This window comes from Pagrus pagrus, assembly GCF_965226575.1.
Source record: "Pagrus pagrus genome assembly, chromosome: 13".
NCBI lineage: Eukaryota > Metazoa > Chordata > Actinopteri > Spariformes > Sparidae > Pagrus > Pagrus pagrus.
The window spans coordinates 26063859-26091659 of NC_140197.1; the positions used below are offsets into that span (position 1 = coordinate 26063859).

A 27801-nucleotide genomic window follows, 5' to 3' on the forward strand; every position below is an offset into this window, starting at 1 on the left:
TTTGTAGATTTTTTTACTGTTGTTTTCAGTTACATGTGAGTAGACAGGTAGCTAAAACACTACCATGTTTAAAACAATCATCACTTCTTGAGAAGCAATAAACAAATAAAAGAAAACATTCGAGTGCTCAGCATAATGTAACAAAAATATGGCAGTAGTTGGTACATTTATCAACAAGGCACCAAAGGTATCAATATTTGATTTTAGTCCCTGCTTCTGTATGAGGTTGCCTGAATAATAATAAAACCTTTGTCTGGAGTGTGAATGTAAAAAAATCCTTCTCTCTGTACCAGCGTTGGCTTCTCTAATTCCCTCCTCACATGTAAAGGGCAGCTGGGAGCTTTGATGAGGTTCAGAAGTGCCATACCTTTGTTCCACTTGACAGTGTAGGAGTGACAATGACTGCCGGTGAACAGGGAGGTGATTAAAGGAAGTCCTTAAGATGAGTGGCATAGGTATTCATACAGACAGAGTAAAAAAACACAAGTATATTGTCATTGTTCACAGAGAAGGGGACAGTCACACGGGGGCAGAGTGGAGACACAGACTGGCTGATATCGTCTGTCAGTCCACGTCTTTTGACCTGATGCCTTTCTGTTGCGCTCGCACTGCTGACGCTTCAGTGGAGGTGGGCGTTGAGGTCGTACTTCTCGCAGAATTTGTCCGTGAATGGGATGCAGGTGAGCAACTCGCACCACTCACACTTAATTGGGTAGACATAGAAGAGCACCACAAGGCCTGAAAAGAGCCCGACAAACACCAGCAGGAAGACGATGATCTGACAGCGTTTGCGGTACAGGTCCATGCGGCCAAAGCTGATGTACGGTAAAAAGGCGAAGGACAGGAAGAAGCCGGAGATGAAGCCACAAATGTGGGCAAAATTGTCGATCCAGGGCAACAGCCCAAAGGCAAAGAGAAAGAGCACCACACACAGCAGCTTGGTGAAGGCCCTCCAGGGCTGTGCGAGGATCTGCCAGCTCTGAAACAACTCCACAAACAGGCAGGCCAGGATCCCAAACTGAGAGCCGGCTGGCCCCACCTGGGACACAGACAGGAGAGAGACGGACGTAAGCCTCCAAAAATGTACATGTTAAACATTTATAACACATGGCATGACTCATTAATCCTATTTCTAATAATATTTCTGCACTAATATTTCATGAATGTTCCTGACTGGTGATCACCTCTGCTCTGTAGGGCAGGAAGATGGCTGAAGCTAAGTTGCCAGTGATGCCACTGAGGATGTAAATGATTGAGATGCGCAGCCAGCCCGCCAGTTTCTCCAAGTCCCTCAGGATGGTCATCTGGAAAGCCACCGACACCAGGCAGTGAAGGATCCTGGGAGGGCAGAAATGGACAAAGTGCTCATGTGTGTACAATGTGACATATGTGTGCGTATGCGTGTGAAAAGCTGCACGTGTGCGGGACATAATTCCCCTGTGGAGACGAGGCAAAGCCCTCAACAGCCCAGTGACTTTGCCCATCAACAAAATCAGTCTCTATCTCATTGAAGCTTAATGAGTTCGTGTAGCGAGGGCACTTTGTTTAATTACCCTGGAGACGGATAACAGACAGCATGACGATGAAGCATGAGCACTGCTCCCCTTAACTGTGAGGTCAGCTCTTTGTGCTGACTGACTGACTTCTTCTATCACAGGAACATTGAAGTACTTCGGTAAAATACTTTTCCACCATTTACCACTGATAGCAAGTGATGTACATTTAGCCATCATGTGTGTTTTTTAATGAACTACCAATAGACTATTACTTGCACCGCTATGCAGTTAACAACCAATAACCTCACCTTTAGCCGCGGCATGGTTTTTTGTTCCGCTGCTTATTGTTTGTCTTCTGTTTTTATATCCGTCTCTTCCATATTTGCTGAATGTCTCCTTATCTTTCTGTGCGTTTGTTTTGTTGTGATGGGACTACGAGTACAACAAGAGCTGCTGACGACTGAGATCAATTTCCTTGTACCTGTATATGCCAAACATATTCGGCCGATAAACCTGACTCTGATTCTGATCTTTTAATCATCCTTTTCCTCACCGCTGGGTGTGGTGTCCTTGAAAACACTGATCTAGTATATGAGCCAAAGCTGCCTTTCAGCTCTTTTAAAATTCATAGACTGACTTTATCTGCTAAATTGTGCTTCTGGTTAGATTTGCTTTCATTTTCTACTATCATGCTTTACACAGTCTTTTTTTCTTTTACTTTAAAGGTCCAGTGTGTAGAGTTTTGGGGGATCTATTGGCAGAAATTAAATTCATATTCATAATTGTGTTTTCTGTAACCTTACTGATAGATGCAACTAAATCCTACACACTGGTCCTTTAGAAAAACTACAAAAAACTAAAAAAACTCTATGAATATACATTTTTTAATAGTACAATCAAATCTCCCTTTTGTCAGTTTCTTTTTCCAGGCAAATCTTAGAATAAGCAAAACTACTTTCTATGATCCTGACAGCATCTGACTCACCCAGCATGCAGGAAAAGTGAGAGCCAGAGCCTGTAAAACTGATCTGGGATCTCAGGGTTGAGGAAAGGCAACAGGCCGCATACATCATCCATGCAGTGCACCTGAAAGAAGACATAGGAAAGACAAAATAAAACACATATTAATGTGATTAATGTATTTTCGTATTCAGGAAATAAACAGAATAGGACACACAATTAAAATAGCAACAGATGCAGCAAACTTTTTTGGAGTTTTAGCTTTTATTAAAACAGCATCTCTCCTTTTTTTAAGTTAAAATGTGTCATTTGTGTTAACAAGGACAAAGTTCCTTACTTGAGAGCAGAGCGTTGCCTCCTCATGAAAGTAGCCCTTCATGAAGTCACAATATTCTCGGGATGTGATTTCACACCTTGTAAAAAAAACAAGCACCAATTAGTAAATCAATAAAAGTAATAAAGTAGTCATACATAATGTGTCTTAATAAATGTTTGTCATAGGATCATTCAAAGGCTCTTCTCACCTCCCTTTGGTTCCGATGCAGCAGGGTCGGCCTGTGATGGTACAGTCTATGTGAGGCAGGTTGGTGTGGTTCCCTGTGTTGTACCTGGTACAAATCTAAAACCCAGAACAGCGTTTTAGTTTTTTATAGCAGTGATTTAAAGCTTTGAATATTCATCAGAGCACACCTGTATTCGTCAAAATGCAAAGAGATATCACCAACCGATACATTTGCATATTTGTCAGGAAGGACAGAGCCTGCGAGCACCAATCGTTATGTAATGTTTCAAATGCTAGAAATAAGGATAATTAATTCCTCCAAGCATTTTATCAAGGTCACATCGCCTGTAGTATAACAACCTTATTTATAATCTCCGAGCCCCTATTTTATGTCTAAATACCAGAGAGGGTTTTACTGTACTCACTGGCCACTTTGTGATGTCATCAGGCCATTCATGAGGTGATACTGAGGCAGGCTCTAGACATATCCTGTAATGACACAAACAATAACAAACTTTATTTACAGGTATCAGCCAATTTATATTGTGCACTTTAAAATGGAAGAGCTTTGCCATTATATCTTACCTGGGGTCCTGATGACACACAGAGCCATGCTGTCTGTCTTTACCATTTAACTGCGGCGTGCTGGAATGCCTCGGCCACTTCACCCACACAGCTAGAGTACTCTAGAAATAAAGCCACACACAGAGGGGGTCAGGACCTCCCATAGCTTCTGTCTGTCGTTGAATTTTTAAAGGTCAAGGGACACGAATAAAAACTGGATTTGTTTACTGACCGAGCACTCCTCCTCTGACGTTTGGACACAGCCAGAGCGATCGTTCCGCACGCAGCAGGCGGAGTTGCGCTCGATAGCTCTCTTTTCCCTGATAAGATCATGCACCTGCTTGTCCTGCCGCATGCATGGAGAGTATTTGGCCCCCAAGTGGATCAGAGATTCCTAACCATTGGCAGATAAAGGGAAAATCAAAAATGTTGTATTTATTTCAAGATATTTCCACGATTATTGCTTGTGTTATTTTTGATCTGTGACACATTATCAAGAGAAGCGTGCTTACCGAACCCGGCCCGATCCAGAAGTTCTCTTGCTGTACAAACTTGACATTTTCATACACACCTTTGTTTCTTAAAACCTAAATAAGAAGAAATAAAAAAAAGGAGTATAATTAATCTTAAGTGAGTCATAATGAGATGGAAATATTGTCATCTCATTGAGCTGCTGTTACTTACAGAATCAACCGTTTCATGCTGGGAGAAACCCACTGGCGCAATACCGTAGATGCATACAGCCAGGATAGTGATGAGTAAATGAACAAAGGTGATCCAGTATGTAAAAAAAGGCCTAGAGGACACAGAGAGTATGTAGTTTAAAAAAAGAATAGCAGCAGTCAGCATCCATCAGTGTCGAGAAGCAGAGAAAAAGCGCTCATTAGTCAGATGTGGGGATATGTCGTACCTATGGTCGTCCATGTCCTCTATCTGCCTCTTGACGTAGCTGTCAATGCGCTTGCGGTAGGTGCGGTTTGTGAGCTTTCCTACCATGCCCAATCCATAAGGCCTCTTCTCTCGGGCAAAAAGCTTCTTGACAGGTACAACGATGCGCTGACCACGCCGCTGCCCGGTAACACTCACAACCTCCTGCCGCAAGGGCACCTTTGGTGGTCCTGGAGTTCCTTCTTTGGCTTTACGCCACCCTCGCTCCAGAGGTCTGGAATAGTTAACAGAGGAGAGAAAAGGGAGAGACAGAAATGAAATAGACTTCATACTCTTGATTGAGACTAGATAATATTCATATTCGTATCAGACCGGTATCAATAGAGCTTAGAAAAACTAATCTGCCATCTCTTTTTGTAATGTTTGCCTTGTAGACTGCAAAATAGACTTCAAATAGCTATGAATTTCTCCATTTGCACCTTTGAAACACAATATATTATCAAAGATAGTTCTTTTCCCTCATAAGCCATGCTGCTAGTGACAGCTCATACGGCATTATTTACAATACGTCTATAGGTCTGGTCACACAGTGCAGGCCTGCTAGTCAATGAGGTTATGTAAAGTTTGGAAACAGAAGTAGAAGCACATTAAATATGGCTCCACAACTCGAGCGGTGATGATCTTCCACCCCTACTTACAGGTAACATGAATGGGTGTGAATCATTATTTTAAAAATGGTGTTATCCGTACAGCCTGACTCCCTAACAACACTGTGGGCACAGTGTAGTAACTTACAGCATGAGGTGACTTCTCTCCAGCTCTGTCTTATCTAGGGCACTGCCTGTCAGCTCCGTCTCATCCTTGTTGCCGCTGGGCTCTGCATCTTTCATGGCTGCCTCAGACGGAGACTCGAACACCTCGTCTGCATACGTGGACAATTCTTCCTGCATCAGAATATCCTAGAAAGGCCAAGAGAAATAGTGAGTAGAGGTTCAAAAAGTTGTAATCTTGTGGGATTTTAAATTAGATTTATTATCAAATTAAAAAAAAACACATGGATACATAATAACGACAAACATTGCTGTTTTTTCTGCCTTACTCTGGCAAAGAAAGATGTATCCAGTTCATCAGGAAAGTCAACCATGTCCTCCTCCATGAAGCTGGCGGGGGTGAAGCTGCGTCTTTGGGCCCGTCTTAGCGTGCTCTCCCTTATTGAGCGCCCCTGAGAAACACACACACACATATATGCATTCACAGTGGTACTTTTTCCATCATAATTGGTGATATAGTAATACATAATAAAATCAAATACAAGTGCAGAAAGGAACATGTAGACAAACGCTTTGGTGCAGTTATTTTCAATTATTGCATGCATTTTACATTTTTGTATTAAACCTGCCGGTGGGTTTCGTCCCTCTGGCTCACCTTGACGAGCGCTGCTGCGGCCCTGAAGCTCATCTTCGCCACAGACTCCCTCTTCCGTCGGCGAGGCAGTCGGTTGAGACCTGAGCGGGAGCTGGTGAAAGAGCAAAGCGAGGCGGCTCCAGGGGTGATGGGGGTCTGAGGCACGCTGTAGCCGTCCACCTCCTCCACCATTCGAAAGGCTCGTCCTCGCGCCAATGGGTCCACAATCTGGAGACCAGTGGGTTTAACAAGTGGTAGTTAGAAAGAGCCAAACAATATGGCCGTGTTTTACCTCAGACATTTCACATGTTATTAAAGATGGATTGAACACAAGAGACTGGCTAACGTAAGGAGAATATGTGGTCAAAATGCACCTGCGTGCCAAGATGATGTTGATACATTCAAGAACATAATTTTTCAATTTAAAGCACATGACTCTCCACCATCTGCATGATATATTTTCATTAAATAAATATGGATTCAACAGGACCAGCAATCGGCGAAGCAACCAATATACTCCTTTACCTTTTGCATGCCATGCTGTGAGGAGGGGACATAGAGAGGAGGTGGGGTCTCAGTGCTGGTTAAGGAGATGTTGTCCTGGCTGGGCAGATCCATCTCTCGGATCACCTGTGGTTTCAGCTTTCCATAACGCAGGCTGCAGTGGCGCAGGCTTTTCCTCTGCCATTTCTGGGTAGCGTCGCCGTCCTTACTGACCCCGAACCAGTCCGCTGTTCCCCTAACACCACAAACCACACTGACCTTTCAGCTCTGAGCCACAAAACACCTGCTTCATTTCTCACACACAGATTTAATGCTAAAGATACAGAGACACTCGTGAAAATCCTCTTAAGAGGCGTGTACATGGAGGAGTGGGTTGGCAAACATGTGTGACACTGATAAGAAGGCATTTCTGAGGATGTGAAAAAAAAAAGTGCCCTAGCTATTGCAAGTAATAGGACAGGTAGAGGGAACAAGCCTGGGCATGTTTATGTCCAGACACTGTTGGAAAAGACAGGTAGCCACACACACACACACACACACACTCTCTCTCTCTCTCTCTCTCTCTCTGACTAAGAGTCAATGTTCAAAGAAAGAGAGAGCAAGAGAAAGATTACTGGAGTTCTTATGCCGCAAATAAAATCCAACTTATTCACGTTTTCCTAATCCTTATTGACATACGCAGAAAGCAAATCCAATTCGCACAGAGAATGAGGGATTTTTCTGAGGTTTTAATTGTGTCTTACTCCACTTTCCACATGGGCCCATTCCACCAAACCTTGATGAATATACATGCAATCACGTTGTTGAAGTCGAAGCCTAATAAGTACCAGAGCAAACAATGTTATTGCACCCCAAGGGCAGGAAGTGGAAGTGGAAACATTCTTCAAAGGAAAGTTCAGACTGTTTCTACACTAATTACCAGCTGCAGAGTGAGTGTTCAGTGAAGTTCGGTTTAAAATACATTTCTAGCTAGCTTAGCTCGCTCTTTCTATCAGTGAATAGCTTTTGCTCTCAAAATTGGTGTCGTGACATTATTGTACAGCTAATATTCTAGCATGTGTGCCTGTCTTTGAAGCAGTAGACGTGCCCTCGCTAACCTTCTTTCTTATGATTATGGTTGAACATAGATATGAACCAGACTTATCTAATCAGTGTCCGCTTAAGAAGCCATAGGACCCAGCATGTCAGTCTTCAAACACTGACTCACTAACGAGTACCACTCAGAAGCAACAACTTCTTGTGATGAACGCTGTTTCACAGATGTTTAGGGAAATGTGTGGCCCCTCCCGCTGCCCAGCTGGGTCATTACTGTAACTCTAAATACAGAGGAATTTGTAACAGGAAAATGCTTTTAGTTTCAGGTCCTCTTCTGACTCATTTAAAAAGAAGTCTTTGTGGCAATGACACACGTGCAACTGCCAGTGACTGAAAAAGAAACTCTTGTGACACGTGCCTCATGTATAACACTTTAAACACGTTTAAAACATTCAGAAATTAACTAAAAGTATCAGAATGTGAAGACACAGTGTTGACCTTATTTCAGAGAAGGGTTAAGAAGTGATAGTCCAGTTTTATGTCTTGGGCTTCCCTGTAGTTTTAGCTGGGAGATGTGTACAAGCTCTCTAACGTTTTTATTCTAATATTCTTAATTTTCAATTCTAATATACGAAATAGACTCTGTGAAAGGATCACTAGTTGTAATACTAACTGAGCTAACTAAACTAACGAGTTAATGGCAGCTACATATAGCAGCTGTTTGCAATTACTATTATTTGGCGATGTGTCGCCCTCTGTTTGTTTAGCATGAATTCAACAGGTGAATTAGACGATTCGTATACAGCACTTTTAAAGGAACATTGGGAAAATCATGTCAGAATTAAGATTGTGAAATAACTGCTCACTTATTTCCTCATAGTAAAAAACTATATATACACATTTACCACCAGACCCCAGCACTTGCAGTCATGTGAGGGACTTCCTGTCCTGCCGTACCTGAGCAGGGTTCTTGAGAGCGAGTGGTGTTTCCTGGTGCTGCGGCGAGCAGCCCGCTGCCCCTTAATGGGCACCGTGTTAATCCGCTCAAAGCGCACCCTTCTGCTGCTGTGACCAGGCAGAGCAGGGCCGGAAGGTGAAGAGAAGAAACAGAAGGGAGGAGGAGAAGGAAAGAGAAAAAGACAACAACAGGCAGTGAGAAGGAAAAGTGCAGCTGGACAGTGCTGTAGCAGACACCATGCAGAGAAAGCAAAGCAGACTGTTAGGTTAAGACTTGTTTTTTTTTAAGACTTACAATTAGGAAAGTTATTTCCAGGCAGATGACATCAAGATTTTTAATCAGAAACAGACATGCAATTAGGAAAAAGGTAAGGTAAGCAGGGAGGCACGGGCTGCCAACATCCTCAATTTAACTCATGAATCTTATATAAGCATGTGCTGCTTATATTACATAGCATTTCATTCCATAATCTGCATACTTGAGACACATACTATAGTTTATTAAAAAAAAACCAACCATATCTGCATGCTTCTCTGCAAAAGAGGTGTCACACATCAAGATGTCAATATAAAAATCCAGTGCTATGTTGCTAACTGCCTTTACCTCTTTATGGTCTGAGTGATGGATGACTGGCGTTGCAGGACAGGCCGCCGGGTCTCAAAGAAGTCGCGGGGTGGGGACTGGAGGTGAGAGGTCTCCACTGGCATGCTGATACTGCGCAGGAACCCCTGCCTCTTCACCGGCTACACGGGTAAGAACGCATATGAAATGTGTCAACACAAGTCATGACAAAAATAATAAAACTATAGGGAGGACGGGATTATGTGAGAAAGGACACCTGAACAAATGTGGGAGGCTCGTCTAGTGACATCTGAGTTGTGGGAATGTCCAGTCTGAGCCAGGGAGGTTTCTTCCTCTGCAGGCTGCTGGTGCTCTCCCGCCGTGGTTCAGCCATGTTCTCTGTCCCACCCCAGGCCTGCCAGCTGCACAGAAAGAGAAGGAGAAGATGTCGTTATTAAAATAAGTCTCAATTAACCACATGTGCACAGCTAAAAACATACAGTAATGGCCACAATGGCTGGGTGCTGCAAAATTGTTTCACAAGAGGGTGCTGAGGCCCCTTTTGGTTTCAAGCGTGACCGTTTACATTTTTCTATTCATTAGCTGGTAAAGTAGAAACCACTGAGAACAGACCAAAACAGTTCACGGAGCCGTTAAAAGTGGCAATAAATATTTGTGCTGGAGAGTGAGGAAGCTCACAGTCTTAAAAGAAATCCCTTAATTCTACAGTTAAAGTCAAACTTAATCCCTGTTTGCGGTTAAAAGTTGATCTTCTTCCAGCAGACATCTATAAGAGTCTAATGACTATGTATGCATTCCCATGACGAGGCCTGTGGGCCCAGGGAGGTGCGCAATAAACCTCGCCATCAGAGAGCCTCCCTGTAGCTGCAGCCTTGTTATCACCAGCCTCTTATTTTATTGTCCCACTGCCTAACCTCACTTCTCTGGGCCTGGTGGTTCATTTCCTGTCATTTTCTTAATTCCCACGGAAAACTTGAACTCTTTTAGCCCTTAACAGTACACAGCCATCAGTTACACTTCAAACGATCAAGTATCATCCCACGAAAATGTGTGTTTGCATAGTCAGGAATTCATTTTTGATTAAAGCTATCTTTCACTCTGCAAGCAAGAGGAATTAACTAAATGATAACTGCCTTTCTGCAAAGCACAAATGTGTAAACTTGCGAAAGAGGGTGTCTCCTCAGTTATGGAGCTGTTACAAAACCAAATGAATTTGGAAAATGCCTTTCCCATCCTTAGGTTACTGCTATTTCAGAGTCTCATTTAGTTTAAATGCCTCTCAAGATGGCATTGACACACACTCATTCCTGTTGTCACATCAGGGGCTTTGGGCTTTAAGCAGTCACGACAGGTCATGTCCTCACTTCTCCTGTTACAGATCCAGCTCCTTGAAAAAAAGTCCATGGCCTCTAGTGACCACATCTGCTTCGCATTGCCATTTCAACGCACCACAGGCTTCTGTTTTAGCCCAAGTGATGATGGGAAGCGCTGTCAGTGGATCTCAGCAGAGACGGAAGCAAAACCTCAGACTGAGGGCGGCAGGGGTCATCACCAATGTGTTAATATTTAAACACAGTCTAGTTCTCGTCAGGTATTTCTCAATTCACCAGTTCACAGAAGGTCACTGGTATAGGTTCTTCATCACATGATGCATTTCTGCCACAATGAAAGTATTGAGAGTGCTACAAGAGGCAGAAAAACTAGATGGGATTTTTATAAAATAGTAATTTGCATTACAAGTTGTTATAGTCGAGTGTCATCTTTCTATCACCCACAGTCTGGAAAGTTTTGGCATTGTGCACGTATCTTGCTTTAACACTGAATGTTGTTTGACCTCCACTGACATTGTCTGAGCTGTGATACGAGATTAGCAAGGCAGACTGGACCAAAGCTGGCTGGTGCAGAGTCAGAGGCTCTGAGTGTGGGAAACAGAGAGAGGTGGGCAGATGAGGACCAGTAAACAGAGTGAAAGGACACAACGTGACCCTTTTTGTATTACTAAAGAAAGTCAGCAAAGTGCTTTCAAACGCTTTGTGAAGAATCATCACAGACTCTGTGTCTCTCATGGACCAGCTACTAACATTAGGGAAATGCAAATCTGACACCAGTATCTCTGCTTGTGCACAACAGTCCTCTCTCTTGCCCCAGGCCAGAACACTCGACATTTAATTACTTTCACCATTAGTTCAAACAGCGGGGCTCCTGATATAGAGCAGATCAGTGACGGGAGGAGCTTCAGGGTTGCAGATTGGAAACACACTGGGACTGAACTCGACGCAGGCAGCAGGGGAACCTAATTTTCCTCCATGCTAAACATTGTTTGATTGCTTAAGCTTTGGCTCCTCCTGCTCTAACTCTGTCGTTGATGTCGATGCTGCTCTGCCTTCAGAGAAAGAAGGAGGGATGGGTGGCAGCAAACTAAAAACTCTAATTATTTCTACACTGCGCTTCTCCTCCTGCTTCAGGCTTCCTACTGTCTCACTCTCTTTTCTTTCTTACTTGCACGTTTCCCTCAGTGTGAGTGATTGCTATTAACAGGCAATTACTGCTTCATTGTTTCTTTATGCCTGCTCTCTGCTCGCTAGCCAGAATAAACCCACACAGACAGACTTTAAAAAAAAACATCAAACTATGTCAATGAAGTGAGAGTGTAGCCAAAATATCCGACAGCTTTAAATAAAAGACATAACACATCTGTACCTCACACGGTAGCAAAAATGTTCTTATCATGCCAAACACACTTCAAAACAGACATGTGAATGCAGTCTTACAGAAGACGCAAGCAAAACTTAATGCATTAATGCAGCTTTTGTTATGGTTTTCCATTAGCCTGTTGATCAGTGGACTGTTAGAGCCTTTGGTCAAAGCCCAAGGTAAACCTCCAATGTCAGACAGGCAGACAGACAGACAGCTAAGCCAAATGCCTCAGTAGTCTGTCTCCCTCTTTCTCTCTTGTCCTCCTCCAAAGTCAACATGGCAGCGAGCTGGCATGGGCCCGCGACTCGTGTCTCAGGAGTAGTGAAGCTGGAACAGTTGGCATAGTCGCTGCTCAGATGCAAGCGTGGCCACGACAGCCACCAACTCATTTTGCACTGTGAGGGAGCAGTGAAAATGTCAGTCATTTCTCCATCGAGTGATAATTGGAAATCACTGCACAGAGCAGGAAGAACTCGAGGCTGATCCCTGTCGGAGAAGGACAGGTCTTCATAAGCGGGAAGTCTTTCAGAAGCAGAGATATCCTTGGGGGAAGGAGACGTGATTGAATTCAGTCTTTGGCAATTATCCAGACTGGAGGATTAGCCCTCCCTTGACATTGTGCATTTTATCTGTTCATGGTCAAGTTCGATGGTTAAAGACAGTCAGCTGTAAAGCATTGGCTTAGTGAGGCCACACTATACCAATACATCGAACCAGATCAGCTTCTTAGCTAGCGCACCACAATTTGTTATCTTACTCTCAAGGTGATTGTGTTATTTTCTGGTTGAGATGTTACATGGCAGCAATTCGAAACGCGCAATAGTTTCCCACAGCGTTTACATTCCCAGCGCTGATTTGAGGCGCACATTCTTTAGACCATCGTGATTTAATCTAGCTTCCCAAAAAGATTTGTTTTGACTTCAAGATCCACATCTAAAGAGGGAAAACGCCCACACCCGTAACTTTACACTGCGCCTTCTAAAACTGGCTTCCTGCCGTCGTTTGGTCCTTGTGCGAATCTAACACTTCCTACTCAATCACGGGACCCAGGACAAGCCTGTATGTTGTTTTTAATTCTGGGGCTGAAAATGTCTCTTCAGACCACTTATTCTCTCCATTAGGCAGGGTGAGACAGACAGGAGGACAAAACACAGAGGATAAGCTGACATCTCTCCAGGTGCAGAGATGTCCGGCAGGCCATAATGACCAGGGTTGACAGGCATAACTAGCACTCCTTCTCTCTGTCTGGGGAGCTGCAATCCATTGTTATATGTTCAACGTACACACTGAAGCTGATTGAAGTTTTCCATGCCATTATTTAATATAATCACTCGGTAATGGTCTCCCGTCATGCAGACAAAGGCACCGGCTAATGACAACAGAGGCCCAGCTGTCACAGGTGATGCTTAAAGTCAAACAGAAGACTGGCTGGCTCAGTGGATGGAGCTCTAAATGCCACCTTCGACACACTCAGGGCAGAGAAAATAAAGCATAGTGAGGGTGGGGGCATGCTACTGCTTCATTTTGTGCTTGTTCATTGTGTACAACCTAACCAGCTTTCTCAGACCGCTCTTATGCCTCAAATATGTGCAAAGGCTTGCGAGTTTCACATCCATCATAAATAAAATAGTAATCCGGCCATGGCCTCTTTTATATTGGATTCGTTTTCTGCAGATGTCTTGTTTAAAATGTCCCTATTCACTGTTTACATGAAGAGAAATGATGGACACAGAGCTCTACAAAGTGCACTCGACTCCACCGTATCACGTGTTTTCAAAAAGTAATTTATGAATTTTACATTTCTGGGATAGTCTTGAGAAATATTTGCACATTCTCTAAATCTTCTCTAGCCGGGGCCATTTCTAATCTCAGAGCATGCCATATCCACATTCCTCACGATCTCTGGCTGAAACTGAACCAAGCTGAAATGGCAGAGAAGGAAACCACATGAAGTCTAACCATTATGGACAGGAGCTGGCTGGTTTCCGGGTACTGTGTGTACTCTGCTGCTATGTGCTACTCTACAGGAGGCAGGCTAGTTGCAGCCACACAGGGTGGCAGACAGAGCTGTGTCATTGAGGCTGACAGAGGCTGGCCAGGTAGCCTAGCCTGCTCCCGGCAGGGATTATAGAGTCAGGGTGGACAGTAGACAGGAGCAATTGCCACCTAACATGCACGGGCAGGCGCCATACTGGATGACCTCATTAATATGGGTAGTGAAAAAGTCCAGATACCTCATTCTTGAGAACTGCAGCGCTTCCTGGCCTCAGGCCTTTGTTCCTCCTTTCCCTCTTTCATCCTTTTTCTCTTCCTGTCTGCTACAAATAATCTTTTTGACCATTCAGGCTCAAATTATTGTAGTGTTACCTCAGCATTTCCCACATATTAGCAAGGCTTTTCAATATCGAGTGATGTTGCTCTCCTCCTGTGGATTTAACAGCCTACTGTCTCACTTACAACCTAATGGCACAAACAGGTTATGTTTAGTTTTCCTCATGATGTCACAGTTAGTCATTCACTATAAATGCTCCTACTATCCATTGTTCCTTATGTTTCATTCCATGCTGGAGGCAATGCTCGACTGGAAACAATGGAGGGAAACTAGGCTGTGCAGGCATGTCACTCTGCCTAAGTTATTCTCTCACTTATATAACACAAAACCTTCTAGGTAAAGGCTCTATTTAATATAAGAAACCATACAAAGCAAATCAGGCATCAAATGAAGCGCTATCTAGATCAGACAAACTTAATGCTGACATTTTGAAATCAACCTCAATAGCTGTTGTTCCTTTAAATGGGATTTCGTAATGGTGAGCAGAAACTCATGACCACATAGTCATTCTCGTGGTTGGGTGGAGGCATGTGGAAAACAATATGAAGGAGCAACAGATCCGGCAATTCACCCTGACAGACGAGCTAAACGTAAATCTTTTACACTTAATAACACTGCAGGCATGTGTCTTGTGTAGTCCCTGCAGGCATCTGAGGCCCATCTGTGCATTAATTGCAGAACTTGCTTTTGATCTTTACATAGCACATCGTGCTTCTGACCGGGACAATTAAGGAGCAAACAAAACTACAGAGCTACTGATATTTCATTTTGGTGAGGAGAATAGAAACATAACGTAGACAAAGGCATGTTGTACTGCAGACATTAATGCCAGGTCACTTAACCAGTCGTAGATGATGATTTAAATACAGAGTTACATGTATGATATAACTTGATTCTATGAGCAACGTGACTTCCACTCACAATTTCTTCCTCAACAAATATAAAATCGAGCTGTGGTCCACGGTTCAGCCTTAAAGCCTCCCTCAATCACCCTTTCTGCCCATCTTACAGGGAGAAAAATACTCCAGGACAGCCGCAGGCGAGCGAAGTGCAACTGAGCACCAGTAAAGCTGCAGTCATCTGAATTGACCCTAGTGACATGTGACAGGCTGTCACATCAAACCAGCCCTTACGACATTAAAACACACACAGCAGAAATACCCATCGCAGCTGACCCTGAGATCAAGTGTCACAGCTAGCTGAGGGGCAGGCACGGTGAGCGGGTGGGGCTGCTTTGACTCGCAAGGTGGGCGGTGTGAGGGTGGGCATGGCTGACAGACCCAGCCAAGAAGGGTGGAGCAGCTCATGCATTTTCCCATGTTTTCCACAGATCTTTAACTCAGGCTGTCAGCACTTGGTGGGATTTTACAATGGAGACTTAACCTTTTAGTCTCAGCGGTTTCAATCTGGAGTGACAGATTTGTATCGGGTCCATTGCCAGACTCCCTCACTGTCATAACAGTGTTTACTAAATGACAGGATTGAGTGCCAGAGACATGAATAGCTCATGAGAGTAAAAATGGCCTCCTAACAGTGGGCTACGTGCGTGTGGTGTATTTATAGAGCTCAACTGCAAATGTTCGTCTGGATGAAACACCAACATAAAAAACATCCTGCTCCAGATCTCTGAGCAGTGGGCTGTTTTCTGTCACAAGAAAACGTGACTACACCCTTCAAAAGCTGTGCACATCAAACTAGTTTAATAGAACTGGATGCAGCTATCTCTGTGGCAGAAATGACCACCAGAAGCAATATCTGTTTTCACCATCGTATTGCCTGCACTGCCTTCCGTCTTCCTCAACAAAGCCTTAGATATTGTCAGCCTTATACAGTGTGTTGTTGGTCCTGGAAAATTGCACTTTGTTATTTTATCAGCACAGGACCCAGCCGTCTTACGTGCAGTAATATCCTGCACAGGAAATCAATATGAGGGGAGGGGAGACGTGTTGAGAGAACACAGAAACCGAGATATACCATTACTTTAATCTCTGTGTGTTTATGAACACAGTATCAGCTGACTGAATATCAGCTCAAGTTTTCTCTCTTATTGCTGTATAGGTGAAACATTATTACATGGGTGGCTAATTCAGCAGTTGAATTATTTAGTCATTCTGCACAGGTGAATTATTTACTGCACCCGTCCTACTGGAGCTGCCGCAAACACAGAAGAGGCCCCTCAGCCAAAGCGCCTCTGTTCTCAGGATTGTTAACGTGCCTGTTTCAGCTCACAACAGAAAGTAAAGACCTGTCTTCACTTCAGTGGAAAAATAAGGCTCACTTAGTATATCTGTCTCGGTCCACTGTTTGTTTCTCTAATCTTAGGGTAGAAGCCGACAGTAAAAACTCCCTGTGTGTGGGCTATATAAATCTCACAGGCCAAGAAAACTAGATATGGCTCTGTACAACAACAACAAAGCTGCGTGTATACTCCATGACCACTTCAGTCAGACCTGGTAACACCCTGTGAAATCTGCCCACAGCGAAATGGCCTTCGCCACTTTGGAATAAAGCAGTTGATAAGCAGTTTGTTTTGGGCTGGGACTCCAGCTGCCAGACCTGAAACCTCTTTGTTTGCTGTAGAAGCTTATCTCAACTTACTGTATCTCCAGCTGTACCCTACAAGGAAACTCAATGCCCACCACAGAGTGGGGGAAAATCAGCTGCTCCCAAAACCCACTGTGCAACTCCGCTCTGGGGCAAACAGAGCATGTGCACGACAGTTAATGAAACTCAACAACACTATAATACTCCAGAGGGCCTGACCTTATGTCAGAGGTGAACAGAAAGATGTGGTAGATGTTTAAAAACCAGCGGCACATCTGGCCAGTTCATTGCAGAACTGGCATGTCTAATTTATAATGCTATAGTTTATTCTGCCCTCAGGATTGAGAGGGATGAGAGGCAATTAGATTTAGATAGGATTCTGTCTGCTTATTACAAGTAGTAAATGATAATGTAATTATGTAATGGGATAAAGATGTTTTTAAAAACAGATTGTTGCATAGGACTCATACATCTTTTCCGATATGCTCAATAAGTCTCTTCCAAAGCATGGAAATACTTTTATTTCAATATTACATTTTCAAATTAGAGCTGTCGAACCAGATGAAAATGATTTCACAGCTCCTGTCAGAGATCTCTACTTGTACTCACCAGATATAATCAGGAGATCAATGAGAAGAGACTTTCTGACAAGGTTATAGTGTAGGTCTCGACCCGTGACCCGCCCTGGTTTGACACATCTTAGACATATGGCTCACTAGTAGAATACACTTTAGACAACAATGGGAAGTAAGCCATCTTTCGTACAGCGCCCAGTCCTCCCAAATGTGTCCTGAGACTGCAAACAAGCAAGTCATTGTTTACGGGAGGTTTGACATTCTCTCGTTAAGTGAGTAAGAGGAGAATCTCAGAAAGAGCGTTCCCTAACAACATGTGATCCCCATCTAAATAGTTTCCAGCGTGATATCAGCCTGAATCAAGCCTACAAAAGGCTGCATTGTATCGCCTGATGTGGACAGGGCTTGAACAACGGTCATTGTGCAAGCCTGATCGTGGTCAAAAAAAGCAAGAGCAGGCTGAAGTTACAATTCCGCCATCAATGGAAATGGCCCACTAAGCAAATTCCCTGCTGAAATAATTACTCAGGGTGAGGCACAAGACGAGGTAACTCCATTATGGTTTAGCAAAGACATCATATTGGGTATATTGCATGTATGATTAAAAGGACAAAGGCTATAACCCTGGTAAGCTGATTAAATCTTAAAAACAGAAAACACAGCACGCAGTGTCGTGTTACTATCACGACTGTTTAGGTTTATCTTTGTGATCTAATCAATCAACGGGGTTAAAAATAACTTCACAAAGGAGAGCCATCAGCTCTGTCATCTCATATCCTCTGTTGGAGACCACCAGCATGGAAGGCGGTCAGGTTGCTGCTTATTTTACTGAGGAGTGCGGGAGGGAAGGAAGTGCAGAGCTGAGGAGGGGGAGACGTGCAAACCAAGGCAGGAAACACACTGCAGGCCAGCCACATTCTCCACGTCCGGTCCACACAGCCACGGAAACAACATACACTTGCTCACATGCACAGGAACACATCCACACCGCACACGTAAACATACACATCCCTTCCCTGGCCAAGTTGAGGCATACGTCGCTACGCAGAAAATAATAGGGCTTGTTTGATTCAGGCCTGCCGCCCACTCCTGCCTCGTGCAGAGCGGTCAGAGAGTGAGATCGCAGTGTACTGTGACATCGAAGCTGACACGTCTATTGAGGAGAGCAGATGAAGTGTGGCCTGTAGCAATGGGACAATGGGAATTAGCCATATTAGCATGGATTCAAGTAGAGGAGAATGGAGGCTTTCATTTCACCGAGCTTTCCAAAGTCAGCCTCTAAGTTGTCGCTTAAAGGGATTTTCGAAGGCGATAAGGAGCGATTAGTCAAACTGAATTCTTAATAATTTCATAACTTTACTTAATTTAGCTTCTCAAAGAATAAAGCATGATGTCGAAGAACTTTAGAGGCTAAAAAAGGCAAATCACTTTTGGTCAAAATCAAACCAACGTATCAGTCGTGATTACAGTTAACATAAACTCTTCAATGCTCTGGATTTTGAGGATTGAAATGTGACTTCTTAGGAGAAAAATATAAATAACCAATAAATTAGACCGCTGATTTCTTTTCCCTTAAAAATAACGTCTTCATCTTGCTGACAGCAGCTGTTAACCATCCACATTGCTAAATTTCTCCGAAAGCAAATTCAAGTCACCAGTCTCAACAAGAGGGGAGGAACACCCACATCAAGGATGTGAGATAAAAACGTATGTGTCATAAAAACACATCGAACATTTATAAATGTGCATACCATGGCATGAAAAGAGACAGCTCACATTTACCAGTCATGAATCCAGGATATCGATCATTCAATCATTCAATTTATTTTCATCTATTTTTTTTTATTCAAAGTCTCTAAAATGTTTTCATTGATTGGCTCAACCTTCAGAGGAAGGTCTAATTAGGGCTTTTACCCTTTCAATCTCTCAAAGATTTCATGTCATACGCTTGCTGAAATTACTAAAATGCCTCTGACGGATGCAACCTTCACATGCAATTTCAGAAAATGTCTCCCTGAACGATCTGCAGACCTGTACCAGCCCAGAGTACATAGTATTGACTGCATCGATTTTCACCACTGCAGGGTGTGAATATATATGTAGAAACGCACACATGTGCGTGGGCGTGGGCGTGCACTGCGCATGCGTGTCTATGAGTGTGCGGTGTCTATGTGTCGGCGTGCACAGCCTGAGGTAAGTCAAGTGAAGGACAGGGAATATCAATTGAGGCCAGCAGCTTCCTTCTGCACCGAAACACATTTTATGTTGCACATCACTGTCACACAGAGTGTTTTGAGTGAAAGTACAAACGCGATTGTCACAGGTAGCAGGATTTTATTTAATTTTAGCAGAGGCAACAACTTAAGAGACCTATTTAGCCTTCAGGTTCCCCTCTGGATTGGAGGGAGGGAAAACCGTTTTTGTTCCACACACAACAACTAGGTCACTTTAATAAAGCTCTGATATTTGAATCTCTCACATCTCTTACACAGGAAAATATGTGGATGAAAGAGAAGCAGCAGAGCAAAATGAGTCTTACACACACAAAATTTATCTGGCTGGGCATGACTTATGAATGATAAAGCATTTTGACCAACAGATAAGTGCTTATTCACAGCTGCAGTATGTGCTCTAGTTCCCAACACTGCGAGTGGTGGGAAGAGCGCAAACATCAGTCATACAAACATCAACTACAACACACCCTCTGCTCAAACTGCTGTGTGAAAAAGGAATAAAATTAACTTTACAGAAAGTGTGTTTCGGATATAGTTTTTGACGTTCGGAGAAATATGTGTGTCTGCCTGTCACTCAGACACTGTGGATGGGACACAAAAGTGGGTCATAATACATTTTGGCAGAGGCTGTGAACACCTTAGATTGTGGTGCAATGACTCAGATAAAATGTAAGGTGAGATTTGGGTCTCTGTGTCAAAACAAGGGAGAGTCATTCATCAAGGCGGCGCCATTTCTATGACTGGTACTCAAAGACAGTTCTTTCAGATAATGAAGAACATTCACAGATCCACAGATGTGTTACTTACACGTACATGCACACGTTTAAGCCACGTGTGCATGCACTAAATTTAGAACGGTTGCATTTGCTGCACTCATCCAAGAAGCATCTTACAATTTAATTTGTCTAATAATAATAATTTTCCTAAACTATTGAATATTTTAGATTCAAGTTCTGAACAGATTTCTGTTCAGTGTAATTCTACTTCTTGTAGACTTCCCCAGAGACAGAGGCTTTTATTTTTACTGGAGTAAAAGTCCACTACAGAACGTATCAGTGATCAAAGCAAACAAAACCTCATAAACAAGATTTATGCATTTACCAGCTAATAATATCATCTCTGCTATAGGCTACTCTGGGGAAGTGAGGGGGCATCCAGGGGAACACCCAGAGGGCAAACCAAGGTCTCCGCACTGGGATCAGGGAGATATAAATGCGAGAATGATGGGGAGGAAGGAGGAAGAATGAAGCTGTGCAGCTGGGCCAAAAGATCTGTGGAAAACTCCCGACAAAGGCACAGGAAAACTGGGAAGGCTGGGTCAGGTCCTCTGGGACAGACACAGGCCCAGTGAGGGGGAGGCCTTCTCAGTTCTGACTTAACTGAAGAAAACACACAGACTCTTTGTCTGTGGAAATAAAGTCAGTTCTCCCCACCAGGTCATAGAGCACACATCTAGGGACACTTCCTTAGTCCGCTAAAGGTTTGACAACGAGCAAATGTTGTCATGGAGCTACCGATGATCAGGAAATGAGGAGACAGAATGTCTAATTCAGACAAGAGAAGTGAAACTAACAGTGTTGCAGTACAAACTCTGACAGCCTCCAGGAATATATTAGCGTTGATTTTCATAACTGCTCATGTTTGTTTTTGCCCCATCCTGTGTGAATATGCTTCACCACATATAAGTCTTTGAGCATGATGCCTTCACTCTAACTGGGCGTGATCAACTGGGCACCATAAATGAGAGGCTTTACATGATTTTCCCTGGCACGCGGCATTACGAGCGCTGCGTCAACTGGCAAATGGAAGGAAAGTTGGCACGCGTGTGAAGAGAAGCAGCGGCAGTAGAAAAGGAAAGTTGAGAGTTAAACGATCAGGTATTTGTTCGCATATGCCAACAGCGGCTGGCTTGTTGCCACGTCAATCCATCTGACTGACAAACACAGTCCGACAGATTAACCAAAATCTATTTGTATAAAAAACAAAATTGGTGATGTTCCAAGGGCACACTTTAGTGACCTCTGAGCACAACACTTAAATAGTCAGTCAAAAGAAAAGAACAACCAAACTCGCTTAGATCCACCTCTTCCGAAAAAGGCCAGTAAAACACAAGGCACGGAGGAGTCCAAAACACACCCTCATTTCTGGGAAAGCTGCTGGAGTGAGTTTGGTGCATGGTATGCGATGTTGGTGGGACTGTTGAAACTGTCCAGATATAACTGTGTGTGTGTGCCGTTCCATTCAGGGAGCAGTCAACTTGACTTCAGCAGTCTGGTACACAATGAGGATTCACAGCCTCTGGGTATGACGACTGACTGTGCCAAAGATAGAGGGGTGGGGGGAGGAGTGAAGGGGGGGGCTGGGGGAAGGCTATCCTATTTAAAACTGCACTCTCATGCGACTGTGCTGGGATACTGTATCAGTCAGGGTGTTCCTTGAGTTGGTCCTCTGGTCTTAAAATGATCTAAGAAAAAGTAAACAGACACAACACAGTGCTGTCATTACAGCAGTCGAGGCCTGTGCTGCATGCACCGCACTACGGTCTCCAATGTGGATTAGTAAACCACAAAATAACTAACTGGGTGTATTTTGAATATTAAGGTCTGCTATTTCTAACTCTTCTGTAATAAATCATACCCCAAAATCATAAACACATATCTGTCCTCTTGCCTGTTGTGCTATGTATTCAGTTGCTAAATTTTGGAGATATCAGTCGAAGAGATGTCTGCCTTCTCTCGAATTTGTGGTGATCAAAGGGCCAAAAAGAAGCGCAATTGACAAACTCAAGAGTGATGTCTTCCAGAGATCATGACCCGGTTACTCTAGGTAATACACAGATCTTGTTGTGAGCAGTTTCATGTAGGAACTATTTCCTTTTTAACCAAACACGACAGTATTACCGTGCACCAGGAAGGATGGATGATTGGCTTGTGCTCATGACAGTGTGGGATGTGTGTAAACATTAATTGCATCCTCCTCAGCCGAACTGTAACGTTAGCTAGCTTAATAAGTAAGCCTCTCGTCCCTGAGAAGATGCACACTGTCTTTCCGGAAAGAAAATGGTTAGTACATGAATTTACTTGAGTACGTGGGTCGCGATTTCAGGAACAAGACAATGCTGTTGAGTTTTTCAAATGTGTTTTTGTTTCTTCGCCGATTTGAGCACCACAAGCCGAGTGCCATCTAGTTCTGTTATATTCAAGACAATGCAGACATCTCTATGGCCGATATCTCCAAAACTCAGCAACTCACACCAAAACAATCTACGTGGATAAACAGCACAACAGGTTAGAGAAAAAATACCTTTGTTTATTTTGGAATCATGCAGTCCTTTAAAGTTGTAACCAATGGCTTTATGATTTAAATGATCCATTAACGATAAGACAACATTTAGGTTGCCAGATTGTGGAAATTGTGGTGCATTTCTTCCACTAGCATAACATGCAGGTTGTCCATTGAGGTGTACTTCTGTTAAAGCAAGCTTGTCTGTTTTGTTTGAAACTAAACTCCCTGACAAGAGAATTCACACGGGTAAAACTACGCAATTGCAACACACCTGGGAAGTATATTTCTGTCTCGAGGCACCAGGTAGAGAAAGATATTTATTGGTTTATCTCTGGAAACGCCCTCCGAGAGCTCCTCACACTCCAAGAGGAAGATCAAAGTTCAAGGGACCATTGCTGCTGGTCTGTAAGTGCCAGCCTTCTGAGAAAACACACACAGCATTCCCACAGCCCTGAAAATGAGTTTTGTCCTGAGGTCAACCAGCCTCAGACACCATGTCAGTGAGAACACAAGCTGCAAGGAAAGCAAACACCCTGTAACTACCAACTCCAAATTAGATGTTTTCATCTCTGCTGCTGCCTAATGTTGGTCTAAACCAAGTAACTGTGAAAACAATTCACGGTAACCTATATTTTCAATTTAGTTACGCCTCTGACTTTTCTGCAAACCTGTGCATCAAAGGTTTCTAGTAAATTCTGTGAATGCCGGTTCATGTATGGCTGTCTGGATCATGACATATGAGGTGCTGACTGAGAGAAGGGCTGGGTGGCGTGCTGGCAGACGGAGGCCTTGGAGGCTCAGACCTGAAATAGCCCTGCTGCTGCATTACAGCATTACATCACAACTGACTTCACCGTCATGGCTGCCGCTGCATCATGCCACCGCCAAGATGTCATGGGACGGGAACAATTGAATGCAACGGCTGTGAGTCACACAACCAAACCGTGAACAGGGGGAGCGCGCTGAGATCACGCAATACTCAGTGTACTATATTTCCAATAAGACAAACAGGATGATGATCTGTACACCACACTTCTAGTGTACCGCAACCAATATATGTTTTGTTTCTTCCCGACGATATCGAGGCACAATGTATTTGCTTGCATTCCTAAATGTATTGCATGGCAGACACTGGAGACACAACTTGGTTTCTGTTCTTCCACAAACACCACATTATTTGACACGTGAGAAAAATGACTCCTTCCTGCTCCTGACAGCTTAGTCAAAACCGGAACGACATCAAAGTCAGAAAGGTACGCGCCGAGCGGGAACCACGGAGGACTTGATGATCAAACACTGCCTGTGGGCTCTCTCACCATCAATCCCCTGCAAAACCGTACCTGACATGCTTTAAAGCTAATGTCTGTTTGAGCTCAGCAGTGGGAACAGTTGTTACAAATATTTGGCAGAAACGCATATTGTCTCTAAAGTAGCAGAACAAGTCGGTTAACATGTTTAACCTCTCCAGATACTGCTGCCCTGCCCCACATTCCCAAGTCAACACAGGAGACAATCTTCACTGCAGCAGATTTTATACAAAGCAGACGCCTGCTGTGAAAACAGAGACATGACAGTCTCAGAGAAATATATAACTCGGCTCTGTAGTACTTAAACTCATCATGCTTTTACAAATGCTGCTTGATATTAATAACCTCTTCAACACTATACACTCACACTGAGTAGTTCAGTCATTACAAGCTTAGAATAAGTAGATAAGCACTGTTAAAACCTGCAGAGATGTATTTTTTAATTTAAGTGAAGACCCTAATGATACAAAATATCTTGAGCTGAAAGTCTGAAAAGCATAAAACAATGCACACAACTTAAATAATTATTCCCTGTGGTGTAATGGTGCAACCAACAAAAATACGGTGTCTTCTGTTGTGATATACTGACACAACAGATACAGAATGTGGAATATTAAGATTTTTAAAAGCCGTTCAGGGAACGTTATGGAAAAATCAGCATCCTGTCAGGGTTTAAAAGAATGTGTGAACAAGTGAAATGAAAAACCTGAAGGATTATAATATTACTGTAAAGGGCAGAAATTGACATAGTGGACTAAAAATATATGTCGACCAGTATGTAGTAGCGTGTGATCATGGGAGTTGGGAGATGGGAGATCTATCTGACGGGACTCAGGCACAATTGTTGAAGGACAAGGGCATTTTTATAGATTTATTTTAAAGATTTAAACGTTACGTTTAGTCCTTTTAGTCCTTCCCCACTCTCTCCCGGAAGTTAAAGCCATAGGCGACCAAATAAAATGAAATTACCTTGAATAAGTTTGTGTATTTCTCTGGTTTTGAATATTGTTGAGTTCATTTAAGTACACAACTCTTGTTATTTTCAGACATTTTAATGAAGAAATGTTGCATAGTATATATTTAACACAGTATGTTAAACCACTTTAAAAATATGATCAGAGCAAATCCTCTACATCAGTAATAAAGGTAAAATTGAGGTCGCCTGGTAAACAGGACTCTCAAGTCTACAAAGTTTGGACTCGTGATACAGATGTTTGCCATCGAAACAGCCTGAAGTTATTTAGAGAAGCATGTGTTCTGCACACATGGGAGCATTCAGCCAAGTGACGCTCGTTTCATCTGAAACTCAGAGCGAGCTCTATCCAGACGCTGAAGAAAATGACCAACAATCGCAGAGAGTACACCTCTGTTTGGGAAGAGTCGGGGGGCTCCTTCCCGGAAACTTATCACTTGTAGTCCTGAAGAAGTCATCTCATCAGCAGAGCATCAAATCTACAAAGAGAGCTTGATCTGGACTAAAAAAAAAAAAAAAAAACTGTGTCCTGCTTGTAAATGCATCATCTTGAAGCGATTAGGCCACATGAAAAACATCACCACGGTGCTGGCGTAGCGATGCATGCGTTGGGATGTATGGAAAGACATTTCTATTGAAGAATGTCAATGAATAAAGGTGTTACATAACCACCGAGCGTAAATTCCTACTCTGTAGCTTTTTTGAAGGCAACACCGTGAGGCAGTTGTACAGGACTGTGTGCACTTGGCAAGACTGACAGACAGACAGATACCGCGCCATGAGTCATGCAGGCATGACTACGGTGTGGCCCCCTCAGCAGCCCCCTGAAAATCTCACATACCAGCCAGTCAACACAGGCCAGCCTGGATGGTCCACCTGCCTCAGCACTGCTACTCCTAGCCCCCTACGAGTATCACGTACCAACATGCACCCACATAAACATCCAAACACACACACACACACACACACACATTGGTAATATTGTCTCTGGGGTGCAGTTGGAGTAGATACAGAGGATGAGCATGACTGCCACTATCACACATCAGGGCCCAGCTTTATCGGTGTGATTACATCACCCCGAGCCATGATCTCCCCCTCCCTCCATGTGATACGGTTTCAGGAACACTGGGCACACAAACCAGGCCATGTGCTCCTATGTCCTGTCTGCCAAAATAACTCAGCAGTTTCTAATACAGTACGTCTACGGTTTCACTTCAGTCTGCCCAGGTATTGTAGGACATTGCAGCGCGTAACCTTTCCGATGTCAACAAGTTTGCAGTTTGTTAAGATGCGAGCTTCCGTCCTGGAGCCTTTAACCTCCGATGAGTCAAATCTAGACATTGAGGTGGCCCCTCCACGCGTGTGATTTTGAGGAATTTGTGTGCCTTTTGTGACCGTCTGCTGTGAGTCACTTTGAATCACTGCCTCGTGAAAACCCCAACGCAGAAGAAAACACAGATCTGAAGAAGAAATACTGTCAGGATCAGAGGGGTCGAGTGTAGAGAGGTGATGTGAGGAGCGCAAGCTGCTTTTCTTATCCATAGTTTCATTGTGAATTATGTAACATTTGTGAGTAGTCTTTTACAGCACAGCCAATGTGTGATGATGTTTTCTGTTGATTCACAGAAACATGCATCCACACTCATGACTGCCCTTGAGGAAGACGATGGTGATGCTGATGATGACCAAGAGAAGGTGGAGGATGAGTGGGAGGAGGATGACACAGATGAGTGAGGTCATGGCGTGACTTTATGCGTGATGTGTTGCATGATTATTCAACAACGTTGTCATGTATGTAGCCTACATTCTTTGGTCGAGCTATGTTCCTTCAGCCTCCGGCCACATGATGCTCAATCAGGCCTTTGGCTCACACAGTTTGGTCCTAATGAAAGTTTTAGTCAAAATCAAAAAAAAAAAAAGCAGAAGAAAAAGAAAAGGAAGGAAAAGAAAGGGAATTCAGCTTCCCGGCCTATGTCTCATTTTAGACATGAGGCTCATTTCACACCTCATTAAATCCACTTCAGCATCCCTTGAATGTGCAGGGTATTTCACACTTTTCTAAAAAGGTTACTGGGCCTAAAGGTAGATCCAATTATACTACATGAGTACTTTAAATAGCCTACTTTCACTATGAAAAACTCCACTAAAAGCAGCGCGTACAGCACAGCACACTGTAACCTAAATGATGCTGTGTGTAGGGTGTGAAGGACTCCCATGTCGACTGATCGACCAGTAATTCAATCGACTAGTATCAGCTCGCGTATCCCCCCCTTCGATCACGACGCGTGAGCGCTTCCTCCCGGCGGCTGCCTTCCGTATGGGCGACCGCAGGAGACGGTCATGATATAATGACACAACTTACCCTTCTGTCAAGCAGCACAGATGATCTCCAGCAGTGAAAAAAAAAATAAAATCCGGTTTCACAGATGTTTTCCCAGGCAGCAGACGAGTTGATTTGTCACATCATCCTGATAGCGGCGCAGGAATAAACGCGCTCCTTCTCCTTCTCCTTCTCCTTCTTCCACCCCGCAGATGTTTTCAAGCCGAGCCCGGTGCCGTGCTGTTAAATCTGGCCACTCTGGCACACACCAGCAGCAGAGGCAGTCCGAGGGTGATGTGGCCGAAATGTGGCTGCCCGTCCGGTTCTCTGATTCCCACCTACGGATACAGCATTCCCACACTGCTCCATGGATCGACCCTGGGCAAGTTTTCTTCTGCCGGTTGTAGCCTAATTCAGTTTGACGGAGAGTCAGCCCCGCCCTGGACTGGAGACGGTCTGTGGAGAAGGCGAGCCCGTCAAGATCACCCAACCAATCGCTGTGTACACAGGGCGGCGCTGCTGCTCCCGGTGAGCGACGGTGACTAAGCGATATCTTCAGCCAGAGAGGGTCCGAGGGCTGCAACTGGGCTCCAGGTCTCTGCTCCCTCTTCAGTGGACCACGTCACACGTTAAGCTCTTCG

The 27801-nt window shown here is 43.8% G+C and overlaps 1 protein-coding gene across 3 annotated transcripts; it reads right to left on the reverse strand.

The window, feature by feature from the left end:
* On the reverse strand, positions 1–27801 carry rhbdf1a (rhomboid 5 homolog 1a). Of its 3 annotated transcripts, none has more exons than XM_084372358.1 (19): positions 27203–27801; positions 9150–9294; positions 8915–9054; positions 8311–8415; positions 6340–6553; positions 5836–6042; positions 5510–5632; positions 5206–5369; positions 4433–4684; positions 4207–4318; positions 4035–4109; positions 3755–3916; positions 3544–3644; positions 3384–3447; positions 2981–3075; positions 2794–2869; positions 2482–2582; positions 1185–1338; positions 1–1039 (listed from the first exon to the last, which is right to left on the reverse strand). In XM_084372358.1, the coding sequence occupies exons 2-19, from the start codon at positions 9264–9266 to the stop codon at positions 620–622; spliced, it is 2682 nt and encodes an 893-aa protein (XP_084228484.1). In that variant the 5' UTR covers positions 9267–9294; positions 27203–27801; the 3' UTR covers positions 1–619. The 3 variants fall into 3 exon arrangements, with proteins under 3 accessions (XP_084228484.1, XP_084228483.1, XP_084228485.1); XM_084372357.1 differs by having other exon boundaries at positions 8311–8418; positions 27203–27800; XM_084372359.1 differs by lacking the exon at positions 8311–8415 and having other exon boundaries at positions 27203–27800.

Bases quoted from the DNA above. Each gene is read 5' to 3' on its own strand.
- rhbdf1a (XM_084372357.1), bottom strand. From the start codon at position 9,266: ATGGCTGAACCACGGCGGGAGAGCACCAGCAGCCTGCAGAGGAAGAAA. The intron at 5,633-5,835 runs GTGAGCCAGAGG...TGTGTTTCTCAG, and splicing joins CCGCAGCAGCGCTCGTCAAG to GGGCGCTCAATAAGGGAGAG. The intron at 1,040-1,184 runs GTGATCACCAGT...TCTGTGTCCCAG, and splicing joins TCCTGCCCTACAGAGCAGAG to GTGGGGCCAGCCGGCTCTCA.